The 15,974-nt window shown below is 32.6% G+C and overlaps 1 protein-coding gene across 1 annotated transcript; it reads left to right on the top strand.

Annotated features, from left to right (window-relative positions):
• The first annotated feature begins 512 nt into the window (after positions 1 to 512).
• On the top strand, positions 513 to 13,188 carry LOC136233384 (probable terpene synthase 13). The gene is made up of 6 exons (XM_066023018.1): positions 513 to 883; positions 4,472 to 4,829; positions 6,222 to 6,440; positions 9,521 to 9,659; positions 10,352 to 10,600; positions 12,655 to 13,188. Exons 1-6 carry the CDS (start codon positions 655 to 657, stop codon positions 12,958 to 12,960), a joined length of 1,500 nt encoding a protein of 499 aa, XP_065879090.1. The 5' UTR covers positions 513 to 654; the 3' UTR covers positions 12,961 to 13,188.
• The last annotated feature ends 2,786 nt before the right edge of the window (positions 13,189 to 15,974 follow it).

The following is a 15,974-nucleotide window of genomic DNA, read 5'->3' as shown; positions in this document are numbered from 1 at the left end:
AAAGGATAAAATGAGATATATGTAAAAGGGGCGTGTGTTATAAATAAGGGGTGGTAAAGTTGTAATTAGGGGAAAGCTGGAGTGAGGGACAAGATTGATCTTTTACAACATTTTAAAAGTCCACACGATGTGTGAGCTTTTAATCCGAAAAATAGCTACTGATTTTGGTAGTCCACACGGCGTATGGGATTCCCTCACCGCGTGTGGATTACCAAAATGAGGATCAGGAGCTTTTCAAAAGAGCTGCACGGCGTGTGGTTCTGTACTGCACATAAAGAGCCTTCTCTTTGCTTCGGTGTTGCCCCTTTGACCCGGTTTCTTCCACCACTCGTCTAGTCGACTAGATGCCTGCATGATGGGGCCTACAGATAGGTTTTTTGAACACTTGTCTATATATACCCATAGTTGATTCCTAAAACTATATCCCTTTCCCACACAATGGCTTCATCATACAAAGCATTCATCACATGCAAAATTTCTCCATCTCAATCCATAACTACTAAACAAAACCATCTAGACATCAAATCCAACCTTAAAACTCCTAAAAAATGGACCATTTCCCACAAAAATACAGTGCAAAATAATGATTCTTTTGTCCTCAAACAGGATGATTCTTGCACTAAGCTTGACAAAAAGTTGGGAGCACTCAAGCATATGATGATGATGCAAGATTCATCAACAGTTAAAGAAAGCTTGGCTATGGTTGATGCAATCCAACGGCTGGGAATTGATTATCATTTTGAAGATGAAATTGATGAGATCTTGAAAAGGGAATATAATAATTATCATACAACAAATTGTTGTTTTGATGGCTTTAATCTCCATGAAATCACCCTTCGGTTTCGTCTACTGAGACAACAGGGTTACTTTCTTCCTTCTGCTGGTTCGTTTTCTACTTTCTTTTCTTTCTACTTCATTTGAGGTTGTTTTTCGGGTGAGTTACGTGGTTGTTTACAGTAGTTGTTTACAGCAGCGGAATCAGGATTTCATATCTGGGAGCTAAATTTAGTTCTATAGTTTGTGGTAATTTTGGGGGTTGAACTCTATGACCTTTTATAACAAAAAATGCGTTTTAACCAACCCAACCATCTTAAATTATTGAAATAACATTACAAACACGTCTTAATAAACTAAAATTAGGGGGGTTATCAAGTACCAAACCGATTTTACTTAAGGGTGGAGCTGGGGGCCGGAGCCCCCCCGATCCCTGGGCTGGCTCTGCCACTGGTTGTTTACGTAGTATTAGAGTCTTTTGTATTCAATGTTTTGTCGGGTTTAGTATTGCATTCATGCTCTTTCAAGTATCATTAATGGAACAGTGATGTCATAGAACTTCGTTTTTTAATGGAAGAAATCATCCAACTTTGCATTTGATTTCTCATATAGTATTTTTTATCGGATTAAGACAATAACAGTCACCGAAATAGATACGTGGACGACATGTTAAACATATTTTCTAGGCCTAATACATCTCCAGCCTCCTCAAGTTGTCCAAAAACTGCAACTAATCTCTGAACTTTAAAACGTTGCGACTAACCTCTTCAACTTACTTATTTAGGACAAATAACCTCTCAAGTTGCTTATTTGGAACAAATAATCCCTAAAAAAAAAACATTCAACATAATATTACATCAGAAACAAGAGAGATCCAAAATATCGGTTGCTACATCTAACTAATCTACTGATACATTAACAAAAGGGCAAAATCATAAATATTAACATATTTGAGGGGTTATTTGGTTCAAATAAGCAAATTGAATGAGTTAATTGTAATATTTTAAAGTTTAAAAGGCACGGCTAGAGATATATTATACCTATTTTCTAGGTGGATTAAAATATATATAAAAAATGACATTAGAATCGAACATGTTTATGTATTTCAATCACTATTTTCTCATAGAATCATATTTCTTATGATTGGGTTTGATGACATCTGATTCTTTTAACAAATTTAATCCACATGTAAAATTTATGTGTTTCGAAGACTGTTATTTCAATAACCTGGTTAAAATGATTATTGAAGAAATAAAATGCAAAATTGGATCACATTTAATATTTAAAAATGAAGTTTGGTGGGATTTTATAATGCTTACTCTTTGTTTACACCGTAGTTATATTCTTTGTTTCGCTCTTTATCTTTAAGATTTTTTCTAATGATCCTGAACGTAATCTTGGACGTGAAGTGTTTCGTCACAATACGCTTTACATGGTTCTAAGCATGTCATACCATGATATTATGTTATATACATATTATTAGGTACTTCACTTCACATGTATACATAGTGACATAATTCTCATACTTGTTTAGGTAAATTACATTTATGGTCCCCGTACTTTATTTTTATTTTTATCATACTCTCGGAACTTTAAAACTGGACATTATAATTTTTAAACTTTGAATATTACTAACATAGTGATCACTTTTACAATTGGTTAATATAACCTCTCCAATAGCATGTAATCCTCTATTGTAGAACTGCTGAGATGGAAATAATATCATAAATAATTTTAATTTTTAAAATTTTTTATTTTTATGTTATTTAGATACTGTTTGGTTTGAAGAATTTTTTTTTTCGAAAATAGTGATTGAAAACAAAAATTATGATTCTATGAGAAATATGATTCTAAATTTTTTTTATTTTTTATTTTTTTCATATGTATTTTGACTCGGTGAGTGACACAGAAGTCATTATATTAGTAAAATATAAAGTTTAGAATCCGTAATGTTAGCTTTTAAAATTCAAGAGAAATAATGAAAATAAGAAAAAAGTAAAAGGGCCGAAATGTAATTTACCCAAAGTGTACCTTTTGTATTTTGTATGAGTTGGTTCCAATTACTTATCTTAAAAAAACAAAATAAATTGGCTCTTGCACCAGTGAATTCTACAAGCTATAGTACAATTATCTACCAACTCCTGTTCATATAGCGCGCGTCATTTTTTTTTTTTTTACAAAATAGATTTAAGATTTTTTTAGATTTTATATATAAAGACCCTATTTGGGAATTAGCTGTTAGCTGATTACATTAGCGGTTAGCTGTTAGCTGATTATATTAGTTGATTTGACTAGCTGTTTGTGTAGACCTGTTTGGTAAAAATTAGCTGATTGATAATAGCGGTTTGTGCAAAAAGACGAATAAGGACATTAATTTTGGCGCAGGAGAAGAGGGAATCTATCTATTAGGGTTAAAGAAGTCTATTAATTTTAATATTTCAAAACGCTAATTGAAAAAGCTCCTTTTAAGAGCTTTTTCTAAATTAGCGTTTTCATCTCAAAACTCTCTCCCAAACCTCTCTCCACCAAATACTCCAATCAGCGGTTTCAGTAGTCAAACCTCTAAAATTGGTCAAAACCGCTCTTTTTATCCCAAAACGCTATTTACCAAACAAGGTCAAAATATAGCATCAATGTAGACTTAACATTTAGAAAAGAATAATAATTTAGCTATCGATAACGAAATTTGACACGTCATTCATATTATTCCGTTAAAAACGGAATAATATGAATGACGTCTCACGTTCCACTATAAACGTTAAGCTTATATTGATGTTGTTTTGTATGTGGAGCCTAAATTGATACTTCACCAAAATTTTTAGCCTATTTTAATATCTTATTCCATTCATATAAGAGATTGTTATTTAACTCGTATTCAAACTATTGTTATTTAACTCGTATTCAAACTATTGTTCTTTGCTTTAATCTATTGTTTGGTATGTAATATTTGTCACATGACATGTCAAAATTAGTGAAGTATCTACCAATATAGGCAGTTCCATAAATTTTATATAACATGCCTAATAAACAACATTTGGTATGTAATGTGGACACTACTATGTGTTGAAATCCAATTAAATAAAGTTGTCAATATTTGAACACATGGACAACTTGGTCTAAGTGACTCTAATACTCTATTAAGAGACCATGATTTAAAAAAACTTGAGCTGATACCTAAAACTAGGTAATTGAGTCGAGTCGAGCTTTAGCCTGTTCATACTCCGCTCTTTAAAAAATTGATAAGCTCGAAGAGCTGCTCGTGAGCAGCTTGTTAATTATGTACATGAACTTCGTTCGCGAACAACTCATTAAGTATGTTCATTATTTTCTTAACACAAAACTACATAATTTTGAAACCTATAACATCAAAGTTTAGATAAAACTACGATGTTTTACATTTTCCTTCTATAGAAACATATTATTAAACAAATAACCGAACAAGGTTTGCTCACGAACGTGTTCATGGACATTACATAATCGAGTTTGTTCATGAACCTATAATCGTGTCTGCTCGCGAGTTTTTGAATCGGGTTTCATCATGCTTAAATCGAGTCAAACACGGTTGAGCTTTTATCGAATTAAACATCAAACTGCTTATAAGCTGATGGGTTCTTTTACAACCCTACTAAAACCCAAAAACAGTTTTTTTCATTATGTCTTGAAACTAGCCTCATTTTTTTTATTGGAAACGGTATAGGTTTGTTGGATAAGTTGAAAGACAAAGATGGAAGATTCAAGCAAAATCTAAATGATGACATTAAAGGAGTTATGGAATTATATGAAGCTTCACAATTGAGTATTGGTGGAGAAGATTACATCCTTGATGAAGCAAGAAATTATAGTTATAATGTTTTAATTTCATGGATGAAACGTTTCGAATATCCTCAAGTGAAAAATACAATTGACCATCCACATCACAAAAGCTTGCCAAGATTCATGGCTCAAAATTTTGAAGAAGGTCCTTATAAATGGAGTAAAGAAGTTCAAGATATTGCCAACTTTGATCTCAAAATGGTTCAATCTCAATACAAACAAGAAATTCTTCAAATATCAAGGTAATTGTGATTAACATCATGCATATAACAAAAATTACGCATCAAATACTTATTTTACTTTCATCATTTCGTTACCGGTTTTTGTTGATTTGAATTTTAATATAAAGTTCAAGAATCTTTATGGTATGAAACGAAGTTTAGGGATCATAATATTAGTAGTGTTATAGTTTAAGGATCAAGAATATAATTTACCTATTAATAAATTCCTTAATAGTTCCCATTAATTATAATTAAATATATTGAACCTGCAAAAAAATCCTATGTCCCGAATTCCCTGTTCCCTTCTCTGTCCCCCATTCAATTTTTGACATATGTCCCTTTTATCTTACTTTATTGCTACTAACTATGGTTAGATATACTTAACTTTGGTTAAAGTGTAGTTAAAGGGACACGTGTCAAAAATTGAATGGGGGACAGAGAAGGGGACAGGAAATTCGGGACAGAGGATTTTTTTCCATTGAACCTCTAACTAGTAGGATAAAATCAAGGGTTAATATATATATATATATATATATATATATATATATATATATATATATATGTCTTGTGGTTTCCCCGATTTGCAGATCGGTATCTGCGGTTTTTTTTACAAACATAACTCTCTGGTTGCAAAATTTTGCATTTTTTTACTTTGCCAAATTTGGCCGATAACGACGAATTAAAATTGTTTAGTATTTACTATGAAACCATATTTTTAATTTTTGAAAATCATAATTTTTGGAGTTTTTTCTCTCTAAACATTAACTTTCTCTCGCATTAAAAAACAACACCTAAATGACTTCAAACCTAAAAAGTTGCAGAATTAAAGTTGCTTAAAATATCATTTAACTCCTGAAAATTTTAATTTCGATATCGTTATCGGCCAAATTCTGACAAAATAAACTCAAATGCAAAATTTTATAAACCATAAGGTTGCATTTGCAAAAAAAAAAAAAAAAACAAAAAAAAAACCACAGATACCCATCTGTACTCAGCGAAACCATAGGATATCTATATGTAACCAATCCTAAAATCAAACTTGGTTAAAAATCGTTGTTGGTTTAATTTGCATGTGACATGATATTTTTAGGTTTAATACATCAGAATCTCTATAAACTTGGCTCAAAAGGCAGATTAATCTTTTATTAGCCACTTGAACTTTGATTAAAAGATTGGAATAGATTTTGAAAAATTGAAAAGTATATCAATTAATTTATTCCAAGCAGAGCCTTTGTATGATGAATATCTAAATACATTGAAAAAATATTTTTTTTATTTAAATAAAAATAGGAAAAATTTGATCATACAAAGGCTCCACTTGGAATGAATTAATTCCTCAAAATTTATTTACAAATTTAAATTTTCATGATTGGATTAAAAATAAAAGTGGGATTTTTTTATTACTATTCTTAGGTGGTGGGAAGAAATTGGGGTATCCAAGGAGCTAAAATTTGCAAGAAATGAACCAATAAAATGGCATTTATGGGCCATGGCAATCCTCAATCAACCAAACTTGTCGGAGCAAAGAATTGATCTTACAAAATCCATCTCTTTCATCTACTTAATTGATGATATTTTTGATGTCCATGGCACTCTTCATCAACTCATTCTATTCACCCAAATTATTGATAGGTATGTACATTATTGAAACTCTCATTTTACCTTATTAGGAGAATTTAACAGGAAATTATGGAAACTGTGGATTCCAACTTACGTATTTGCGCTAAAAATGAAGCTTTCTACAGTGGTTGTGATCCTAGATAATAAAAACTTTCATTTTAGATAACTTGATAGAGAGGATTGAAAGGAAAATGATGGAAACTCTACATTCCAACTTACGTACCTACACAAGGAAACTTTCTACAGTGGTTGTGGTCCTAGATACAGAGAAACTTTCATTTTAGATAACTTGATAGGGAGGATTGATGGGAAAATGATGGATACTATAGATTCCAACTTATGTATCTACACTAAAAATGAAACTTTCTACAGTGGTTGTGGTCCTGGATAATAGAAACTTTCATTTTAGATAACTTGGTAGGGAGGATTGAAAGGGAAATTATGGAAATTGTGCATTCCAACTTACGTACCTACACAAGGAAACTTTCTGCAGTGGTTGTGGTCCTAGATATATAGAAATTTTCATTTTAGATAATTTGATAGGGAGGACTGAAAGGGGATTCCAACTTACATATCTACACTAAAAATGAAACTTTCTACAGTGATTGTGGTTCTAGAGTAGTTTGATTTGGAATTGTCATGATCATGTCATGTCAACATAGTTTAGTTTGAGATCATTTTAAATCTTTTCAATGTGCATATTTAAAGAGTGGGTCTTCCACCATATATTTTGTGACATGTCACTTTTATGAGGATAACATGTGTCGCAAAAAGTATGGAAATAACCGCATATCTTTTATGAGGATAACATGTGTCGCAAAAAGTATGGAAATAACCGCATTTTAAGGATATTCAAGAACAATAAATGCCTTAAATTAGAGTTGTTACTGACAATTTATAAGTCCTAGGCGAAATTAGAAATAACGGCCCTTTTAATATAAAATTTATACGCAGTTTTTTTTAAATATATTTCAATAAATGATAAACAAAAAATATTTTATTTATAATTGTACGGTATATGTTATTACGTTCGCCAAATATCTCTGTTTATCCAAAACCAAAAAGATATTTCACAATTTTTTTTAAATTGACTGTCAACCTATATCCAAAAACATCAATTGGGAATTTGTAAGTTTAAAATATCAATTATTTGGGCACTTTAAAGCCTAAATGGTATTAATATAAGTATAAAATTTATTTTTACTTCATACATATATAGGTCTATTAAATATTTTTTTGGGCCCCTCCAGTCCTGAATCCTAGGCCGGTGCACGTCTGGCTTAGGCACAGGGCCGGCCCTGCCTTAAATATATACGGCTTAATATATTATTTATCTCATGAACTTGTCTAAAAAAATTGATTAGTTTCCTGAACTTTTAAAGTATCTCGGTAGCTCCCTCAATTTGTTTAAAATGTCATAAAAAAAAAGTCATTGCTTAAATTTTTTTATGAAAAACATAAAAACACATTTTTTAGAACTTTTCATGAAAAATCTTTTATATGTGTTTAATTTTGAAAATTATTATATCATATTTTTACAAAATATGTTTCTTTTCTCAATAAGATTTCTATCCCAAAATTGTTTTTTTTTAATATTCTTCATTAAATAATTTAAATAACATTGAGAGATCTAATGGCTTCTAGTTAATGGAAATCCAAAAATAATGTTTAAAGTAAAAAAAAAAATAAGTTAGATTTTTTTTATATATGTGAACTTTGAATATTTTTTATTTATATAATTATTATATATTGATTTAAATATGTCTTTGTTACTATTTTGAATTCTAACAACACAGTTGTTAGAAACATATTATTAAATGGGGAATGTGTGTTGCACACGTCTTAAAATATTATTAGAGAATTCACATAATATACATTAAAACATATTAAAAATGAAGTTTTTACTTGCTCAGTTGTAAAACATATCATCTTTGATATTAGAACCTCATACCATTGGCCTTGATTGTTCAACTTTTTCAAGGCACATGCACACACATTTTGTTTCATGCAATTTACTTATTTACAACCGAGTGCTTAATTGATTACATTTTAAGTAAGTTTAGTGGGCTATTGAAACATTTTAATAAGTTGAGGGGGGTTATCAGAACACTTTGAAAGTTTAGTGAGTCAATCAAATTTTTTACTATGTATTATGTCAATATATAATTTCCATCATTCTCCTTCCAATCTACTTATCAAGCACACCTTTAAAAGGTGTAGCCAATTATTGACATGACTTTCAATTATTTTTGTTGACAATGTTTGTAGGTCCTCCATACTCATTTTTTAGCAACAATATTAATAGATGTTTGATAGGAAAAAAAATTGCGCATTTTGAAACATGTGAATAAAATGTTTGAAATGCGGAATTTCAAGCCTTACCAAACACACCTTAAAAGTCGTCGTAAAAATAATATCAGGACGACTTTTTAATTATTTTGTTGCCAATATTATGCACCTTCAATACTCATTTCTTTTAGGAACAACATTCGTCAATGCCTGAAAGGACAGAAATTGCACATTGTAAGATGTATAATATAATGCTTAAAATGCGCAATTTCAAACTTTCACAAACACACATTGACATTTCGTCGCTAAAAATAGGATAAATTACATACATGGTGTACAATATTTGCCCTATTTCAAAATTTGGTGTACAACCTTTAATTTTGCACACAAATTGTGCAACCTTTTAGTGATTTCTCACTTAATTATACAGTCGGTAATTGTGAAGGGTCAACGTGAAGTCAATGTACCACGTCAGCAATTTGACATCCAAAAAAGTCAAAAGTTGACCGGTCAACGTGCTACGTTAGCAATTTTGACTTTTAGAGAGGTCAAATTACTGACGTGGTACATTGACTTTGCATTGACCGGTTAGAATTAACGACTGTACACTTTAGTGGAAGGTTACCATAAGGTTGTACATTTTTATGTGCAAAATTGAAGGTTGTACACCAAAATGTGAAACAAAACAAAAGTTGTACACCACGTATGTAATTTATCCCCAAAAATATCAAGATGACTTTAAATTATTTTCATTGACGAAATGTGCCCTCAATACTCATTTCTTTTGGCGACCATATTGATAGATGGGACATAGCTGCAGCTGAACAACTACCAGACTGCATGAGAATATGCTTCAAAGCTCTTGACAAAGTCACCAATGAAATCAGCTACAAGATCTACAAACAGCATGGTTGTAACCCCGTAGATTCTCTGCGCAAAACGGTATTCATCATATTTTTTTTGAAGAAAACACTGTAAAATACACCGACAGTTATGGAAGTTTAAATCTGTTTCTACAAAGGTTGTTGAATTTCATTTTCTTTCAATAAAAATACGGAACTTCACATTGGATTCCAAGTCATTCGGGTCTATTCGTGTATAAAAACTCACAGGAATATTAACATGACACAGTTAACTATATGCCAACTAAACATCATTGCCACATGTTAGACTTTTATAGCTGACATGGTAGGCAACATGTAATCAGCCTCGAAATTTTTGTAAAACAATCACATTATTGTCTGATGTAGTAATTTTCACCTAGGTGAATTGGATCAGTCACCATTAGATTTAAGCTTATTAAAATCCTATGGTGGAGATTAAAACCATCGTAAAGCTTAAATTCACATCTCCTAGGTCTAAAGGTGACTGACCAAATTCATCAGGTCAGTCACTGACCAGGTGCAAATCACCAATTGTCTGATGTGGCACTTAGTTGGTATGTAATTAACTGTCTTTCGCACCATATCAATATTCTTATGAGTTTGTATACACATTGAAATCGAAAGCAAAGAAAATGAAGTTCAGTGACTTTTACGAAACATATCATAAAACTTCAGTGAACGTCAGTGCAATTTACCGGATCAAGAACTCGGAAGATCACCTAAACATTAATTTGTTGAAAATAATTGCAGTGGGGAACTTTGTGCAAAGCATTTCTGGTAGAAGCGAGATGGTTTATTTCAGGGAAAACACCAAATGCAGAAGAGTACTTGCAGAATGGTATTGTTAGTTCTGGTGTTTATGTGGTTTTACTTCACATTTTCTTTATGCTAGGCCATGGTTCAACCTCAGAAGCTACAGATTTCATTAATGATAATCCTGCCATTGTATCTTCTGCTGCTACAATTCTTAGGCTCTGGGATGATTTGGGAAGTGCCAAGGTAAATTCCATATTCACAACTACTTTAGTAAATTAATAAATGGATTTGGATCGAGTTAATAAAGAAAATAACACAAAAGATTTTAGTCCGCTTTCTAAAAATAATATAAACGATTCACTTTAGTGATGTGAGAGTAACTAATACATATCATCTCCAACAATAATCATTATTTATTATTTTATCATTAAAATTAGGGATAAGGTATCAAAATAGGTCGATGGTTTTTGGGGAAGTATCAATTTAGGCTCCACGTATAAAATAGCACCAATATAGGCTTAATGTTTAAAAAATGGTACCAATTTAGGCCTCAATAATGAAACGAGGCACATCATTGATATTACTCCGTTAAGTTCTGTCAATTGTACGTGAAGGGAGAAATCAGAACTTAACAGAGTAATAGGAATGACTTGTCCAATCCTTTCTTAAGGTCTAAATGGATACCATTTTTTAAACGTTAAGCTTATATTGGTGTTATTTTGTACATGGAGGCTAAATTAATACTTTCCAAAAACCATAGACCTATTTTAGTACCTTATCCATTAAAATTATTAAGTATTATTATATTTACCAATAGTGAAAGGAAAGAGACTCGTCAATAATAAATTAATAAAAAAATGGAATAAGAAGTAGACTATGAGTGGAGAGAGAGGCTCATCAACAATAGAAAGGATAAAAAAGTTGTTAGTCATTTGAGAAGTTACTCAGAGGCTATTGGAGTTAGTTTTTAAGACATCTCCAATATTCTTTTAGTTTGATTCTTACGTTAAAATTTGAGGAGAGAGAGTTAAAAGTCAACTCCAACAACCTCTCAGTGGCTCCTCAAATCATTAAGAGCCCCTCCATCTTCTCTATTAATAGAGAGTCTCTCTTCTCTCACTATTGGTAAATATAACAATAACTAATAATTTTAATAATAAAATAATAAATAATGGGTGAATATGAGATCTATTGTTGGAGATGATATATATTAGTGACTCTCATAGCATCTCCAATCGTCTCTTAGTTGGCTCTTAAGTTAAAATTTGTAGAGAGAGAGTTAAAAACCAACTCCAATAGTTTCTCCATCATCTTTATTATTGAGGAGCTCATATCATAGTGCTTCTTATTTCATTTTTTATTAATAATTTATTATTGCATAGTCACTCTTCTCTCACTATTGGTAAATATAACAATATTTACTAATTTTAATAATAAAATAGTAGATAAGAGGCGAATACGAGGAGTATTGTTGGAAATGAAATGTGTTAGGCCTTGTTTGATAAAACACTTAATTACTTAAATTAAAATATTAAGCACTTATTTAATTTAAGTGTGTTTGATAACGTTGTTTCTCCACCACTTAAATTAGTTAATTAAGTTAAAAATCACTTATTTTGACAAGTCAAAATATTTAACTTAACATTTTAAATTAAACATTATCAACTAATAAACAACAACAACAACAAAGCCTTAGTCCCGAAATGATTCGGGGTCGGCTAAACATTATCAACTAATATTTTTGTAAAATTTATATCATTCAATACTTTTGGCACTTATAAATTTCAGCACTTAAAATTCAGTACTTATTTTTTCAGCACTTAATTTTCAGTTTTATCAAACAGCACCTTAGTCACTCTTCAAATCACTAAGAATTGTTTATATTATTTTGAGAGAGTGAACTAGAACTTTCTCGGAAATACTCTTAAATCATTAAGATTCGATTATTTACATAATTATTTTAGAAAGTAGACTAAGAGTCTATTAGAGATGTTCTAAAACTCTCTTTAAATTTTAACTTAAGAGTTAAAGAGGAGGTCATAGATGCTCTAAGATCCAAAAATGATGTTTATGGTATACAAAAAGAAAGGAATTTGTTTTTTTTTTAATAATAACGTAGTATCAAACTGGTTCAGGACTATTCAAGTGGTGACACATCAGCACTATCTCCTGAGTAGTCCAGGACTTGTTGACTTCCTCGATAGAAAAACCTATTTATCCTCATATATTAAATTAAGCCAATTAATTTCAAACCTACAAAGTTTATTGATTAACTAATATATTAATATGCATCTCAGGATGAGAATCAAGATGGTTATGATGGATCATACCTAGACTTCTACATGAAAGAAAACAAAGGATGTTCAGAAGATTATGCAAGAAAGAAAGTGATTCAGATGATTTCTGATTCTTGGAAAAAGCTTAACCAAGAATCTTTGTTTTCAACAACTCCTTTTTCATCCACAACTTACTCTAAATCTTGTCTTAATCTTGCAAGAATGGTTCCTTTGATGTACACTTATGACCACAACCAAAACCTTCCGCTTCTTCAGCAGCATGTCGGTTATCTCCTCTGCACCGAAAATGACGAAATTCTACTCTAGTCCAAGACCAATTGATACGTCTGAAGCTAACTGATATGTCATTTTAATGGTTCATAACTAGTAAACCATTTAGAAATTTATCTAATTAAATGTTCCTATTTGTATTCGATTCCCGTTGTCATTGTTGGAATCGTTATATGTGAATCAATATATATATGTATAAATGCTCGTGTAAGTCCTTGTAGCCTCGAGACTTTATCTTCTTATTATTAAAGATTAATATAATTAAAAGTTATCAGTGAGCGTTATGTATCCATTAAGTTCTATGGTTCTAATCTTCGCAACTTACATTTAATAATAAAGTGCGTTGGAAATTATTATTGGTTTTCAGTTTAAACTTATAGTTAAAATAACTTCTTGATGTCTTAAACTTATTGTAACAAAAAAATAATAATAGTAGGATTTAAAAAAATCATAGATTCAACGGTGATTGAACTTGAACATGAACATGTGAATATCATTCTTAATAACTATAAGGGAAATTATACTTATAGCCATTGAACTTTGATCATTTTTACTGGATGACTATTAAACTTCAACTCGTACATAAAAATCACTCAACTTTACAATTTGTAACATTATGAGACTAGATGTTAATATCTCAAATTGACCGTTAGAAAATTTTAAGAGTAGATTATATGTTAAGTAGTTTTAATTCTTCAACTTTTTTTTTTATTTTGATGATATTTAGATGTTGTTTAATCGTAATTGTGAAAGTGAATGTTTAGAGAGAGAAATCTCCAAAATTAGTGATTTTTATAAAAAAAAAAAAGCGTATTCCATATTAAAGGTGGTTATAAACAACTTTAATTCTTAGACATTTACATTTTAAGATCATCAATGGAAATTTTGAGACATTAATTAAAATTTAGTGACCATAATATTAAAAAGTGTACAATTATGTGATTTTTATGTTACGTTTTAAAAGTGTAACGAGCCTACCGTGAATAAGTAAAATTCAATCATCATGGGTGTAATTTACCCAATCCATACATATTTTGGGCCGTAAATCAAGCCCACTTCAAAAATGAAAATCCCAAATTAATATGATGGTCTCGGTTGCAAAATTTGTATTGGGGATAACCCGAGTGTAGATTGTGATGATAAAGTTTAGGTAAATTACACAAAATCAGAATTAACAACAAAATATTTATAAGTGTCTCATATTTTTGGTGGGGTATGAACAACAAAATATATGTCAAGAGCTGGAGCGGATTATGAATTCCTTTTGGCGGGGTATGAAACCGAGAGGTAGAAGATCGATCCATTGGCATAGCTGGTCTCGGCTGTGTCTGAATAAGAAGGATGAAGGTTTGGGGTTTAGAGATTTGCAAAAGTTCAATCTTGCTCTGCTGAGGAAACAGTGCTGGAAGTTATTGGTTGAGATAAACACTTTGGTGGGAAGGCTCTTAAAAGCTAGATATTTCCCTAAGGTTCCATTCCTTTCCTCCAAATTAGGCAATAATCATAGTTTTGTTTGGGGGAGTGTTTGGAGGTCTATTAAAGTCTTGAAGTTGGGGGCAAGATGGAGAATTAGAGACAGAAAGTCGATCTCAGTGTGGAAGGATCCATGGTTGAATACGAGTGCTCCTTTCATGGTTCAGGAGGGACCGGGGCCAATAGAGCCTGATCTCAAGGTGGATGATCTTTTTCTACAAGGAAGAAAAGTTTTGGATAGAGGGAAGATTGGGGATCTATTATCAGAAGCTGATGGGAAAGAGGTGTGCAGAATGATACTTCCGTTTAGAGAGGTGAAGGATGAGTGGTTGTGGCATCATACCAAGGTTGGGATATATTCATGTAAATCTGGCTATAGGGCTCTTTGCAGTGTGGAGGGTGGGGGAATGGGCCATGCAGGGTGGGGGAGTTTGTGGAGGTTGGAGATTCTGCCCAAGGTTAAATTGTTCATGTGAAAACTGGCAGCAGGGTGTATGGCTACTAGATACCGCCTTGCCTCTCGGGGGCATGCCCATTTCGATACAATGTCCATTCTGTCATGTTGATGTGGAGCATGATTATCATGTCTTTGTTGCTTGCATTTATGCCCAAGAGTGTTGGAATATTGCCGGAATCAATTCGGAAATATTTCAATCAGATTACCTAATTGATGCTGTTTTGCAGGTTTTTTCATCTTTGGATCAGGAGCTGTCGTGCTTAGTGGTAATGACACTGTGGACAATATGGAACCAGAGGAACCAAGTTGTGTGGGAGGGCAGAATTCAATTACCTGCTCAGGCTATGCATTTTGCGGATCGACTCCTAACAGAATGGCGTAACTCTCGAGCGACGAAACCAGTCCGTCAGGCCAATGATGATGTTCCTGATCGTGTCTCTACTGCGGCTCCTGTCAGCGTTTCTGCTGCTTCTGGTCGAGATCGCGCGGCTGGCACAGACAGGCGAGCAGTTGGGCAAGACGGAGACGAGGCATCCACGTCTGCTGCTCAACAGCCTGTGACAGCAGCCTCGGTGGTCCATGTTCGTGATTGTGGTGTGGCTCCGTTTCCTTCTATGATGCTGGCTATTGTGGACAACATCGACGCATCACGCAATACACAGCGAAGGAGATCCCTGGTTGCGGGCAGTGTTGCTAACGACGCAACGGGCACGGGAGGTGCAAACATCACCGATGCTTCTTGTTACCGTGGTGTAGAAGCCCTCTCGACGGTGGCTGGTCCTAGTCATACGGTCTCAGTGAGGTACTAGACACGGCCGCCTGCTGGTGCACTGAAACTCAACTGTGACGCAGCAGTCTCCGGTCCTCTAACGGTTCTTTTATGGCTTCCAGGAGTGTTTTAGTCCCTTTAATCGATGATGTGCGTATGTTGGAAGCATTGGCGCTTCGTGAGGCTTTATGTTGGGCCGTCGAGTTAAATTGCATTAATGTTCTTTTCGAGTCTGACTCTTTATCCGTAGTTAATAGTATTTTTTATTCTGGTTCCGATCTTTCGAATTTTGGTTCAATTATCCAGGATTGTAAGATTATTCTAGGTTCAAGGAACAATTTCAAAGTGTCG

Source organism: Euphorbia lathyris, chromosome 6 (genome assembly GCF_963576675.1).
Source record: "Euphorbia lathyris chromosome 6, ddEupLath1.1, whole genome shotgun sequence".
NCBI classification, from domain to species: Eukaryota; Viridiplantae; Streptophyta; class Magnoliopsida; order Malpighiales; family Euphorbiaceae; genus Euphorbia; species Euphorbia lathyris.
The sequence above is the reverse complement of the archived record's forward strand: the minus strand, read 5'-3'. Positions and strand labels throughout refer to the sequence as shown.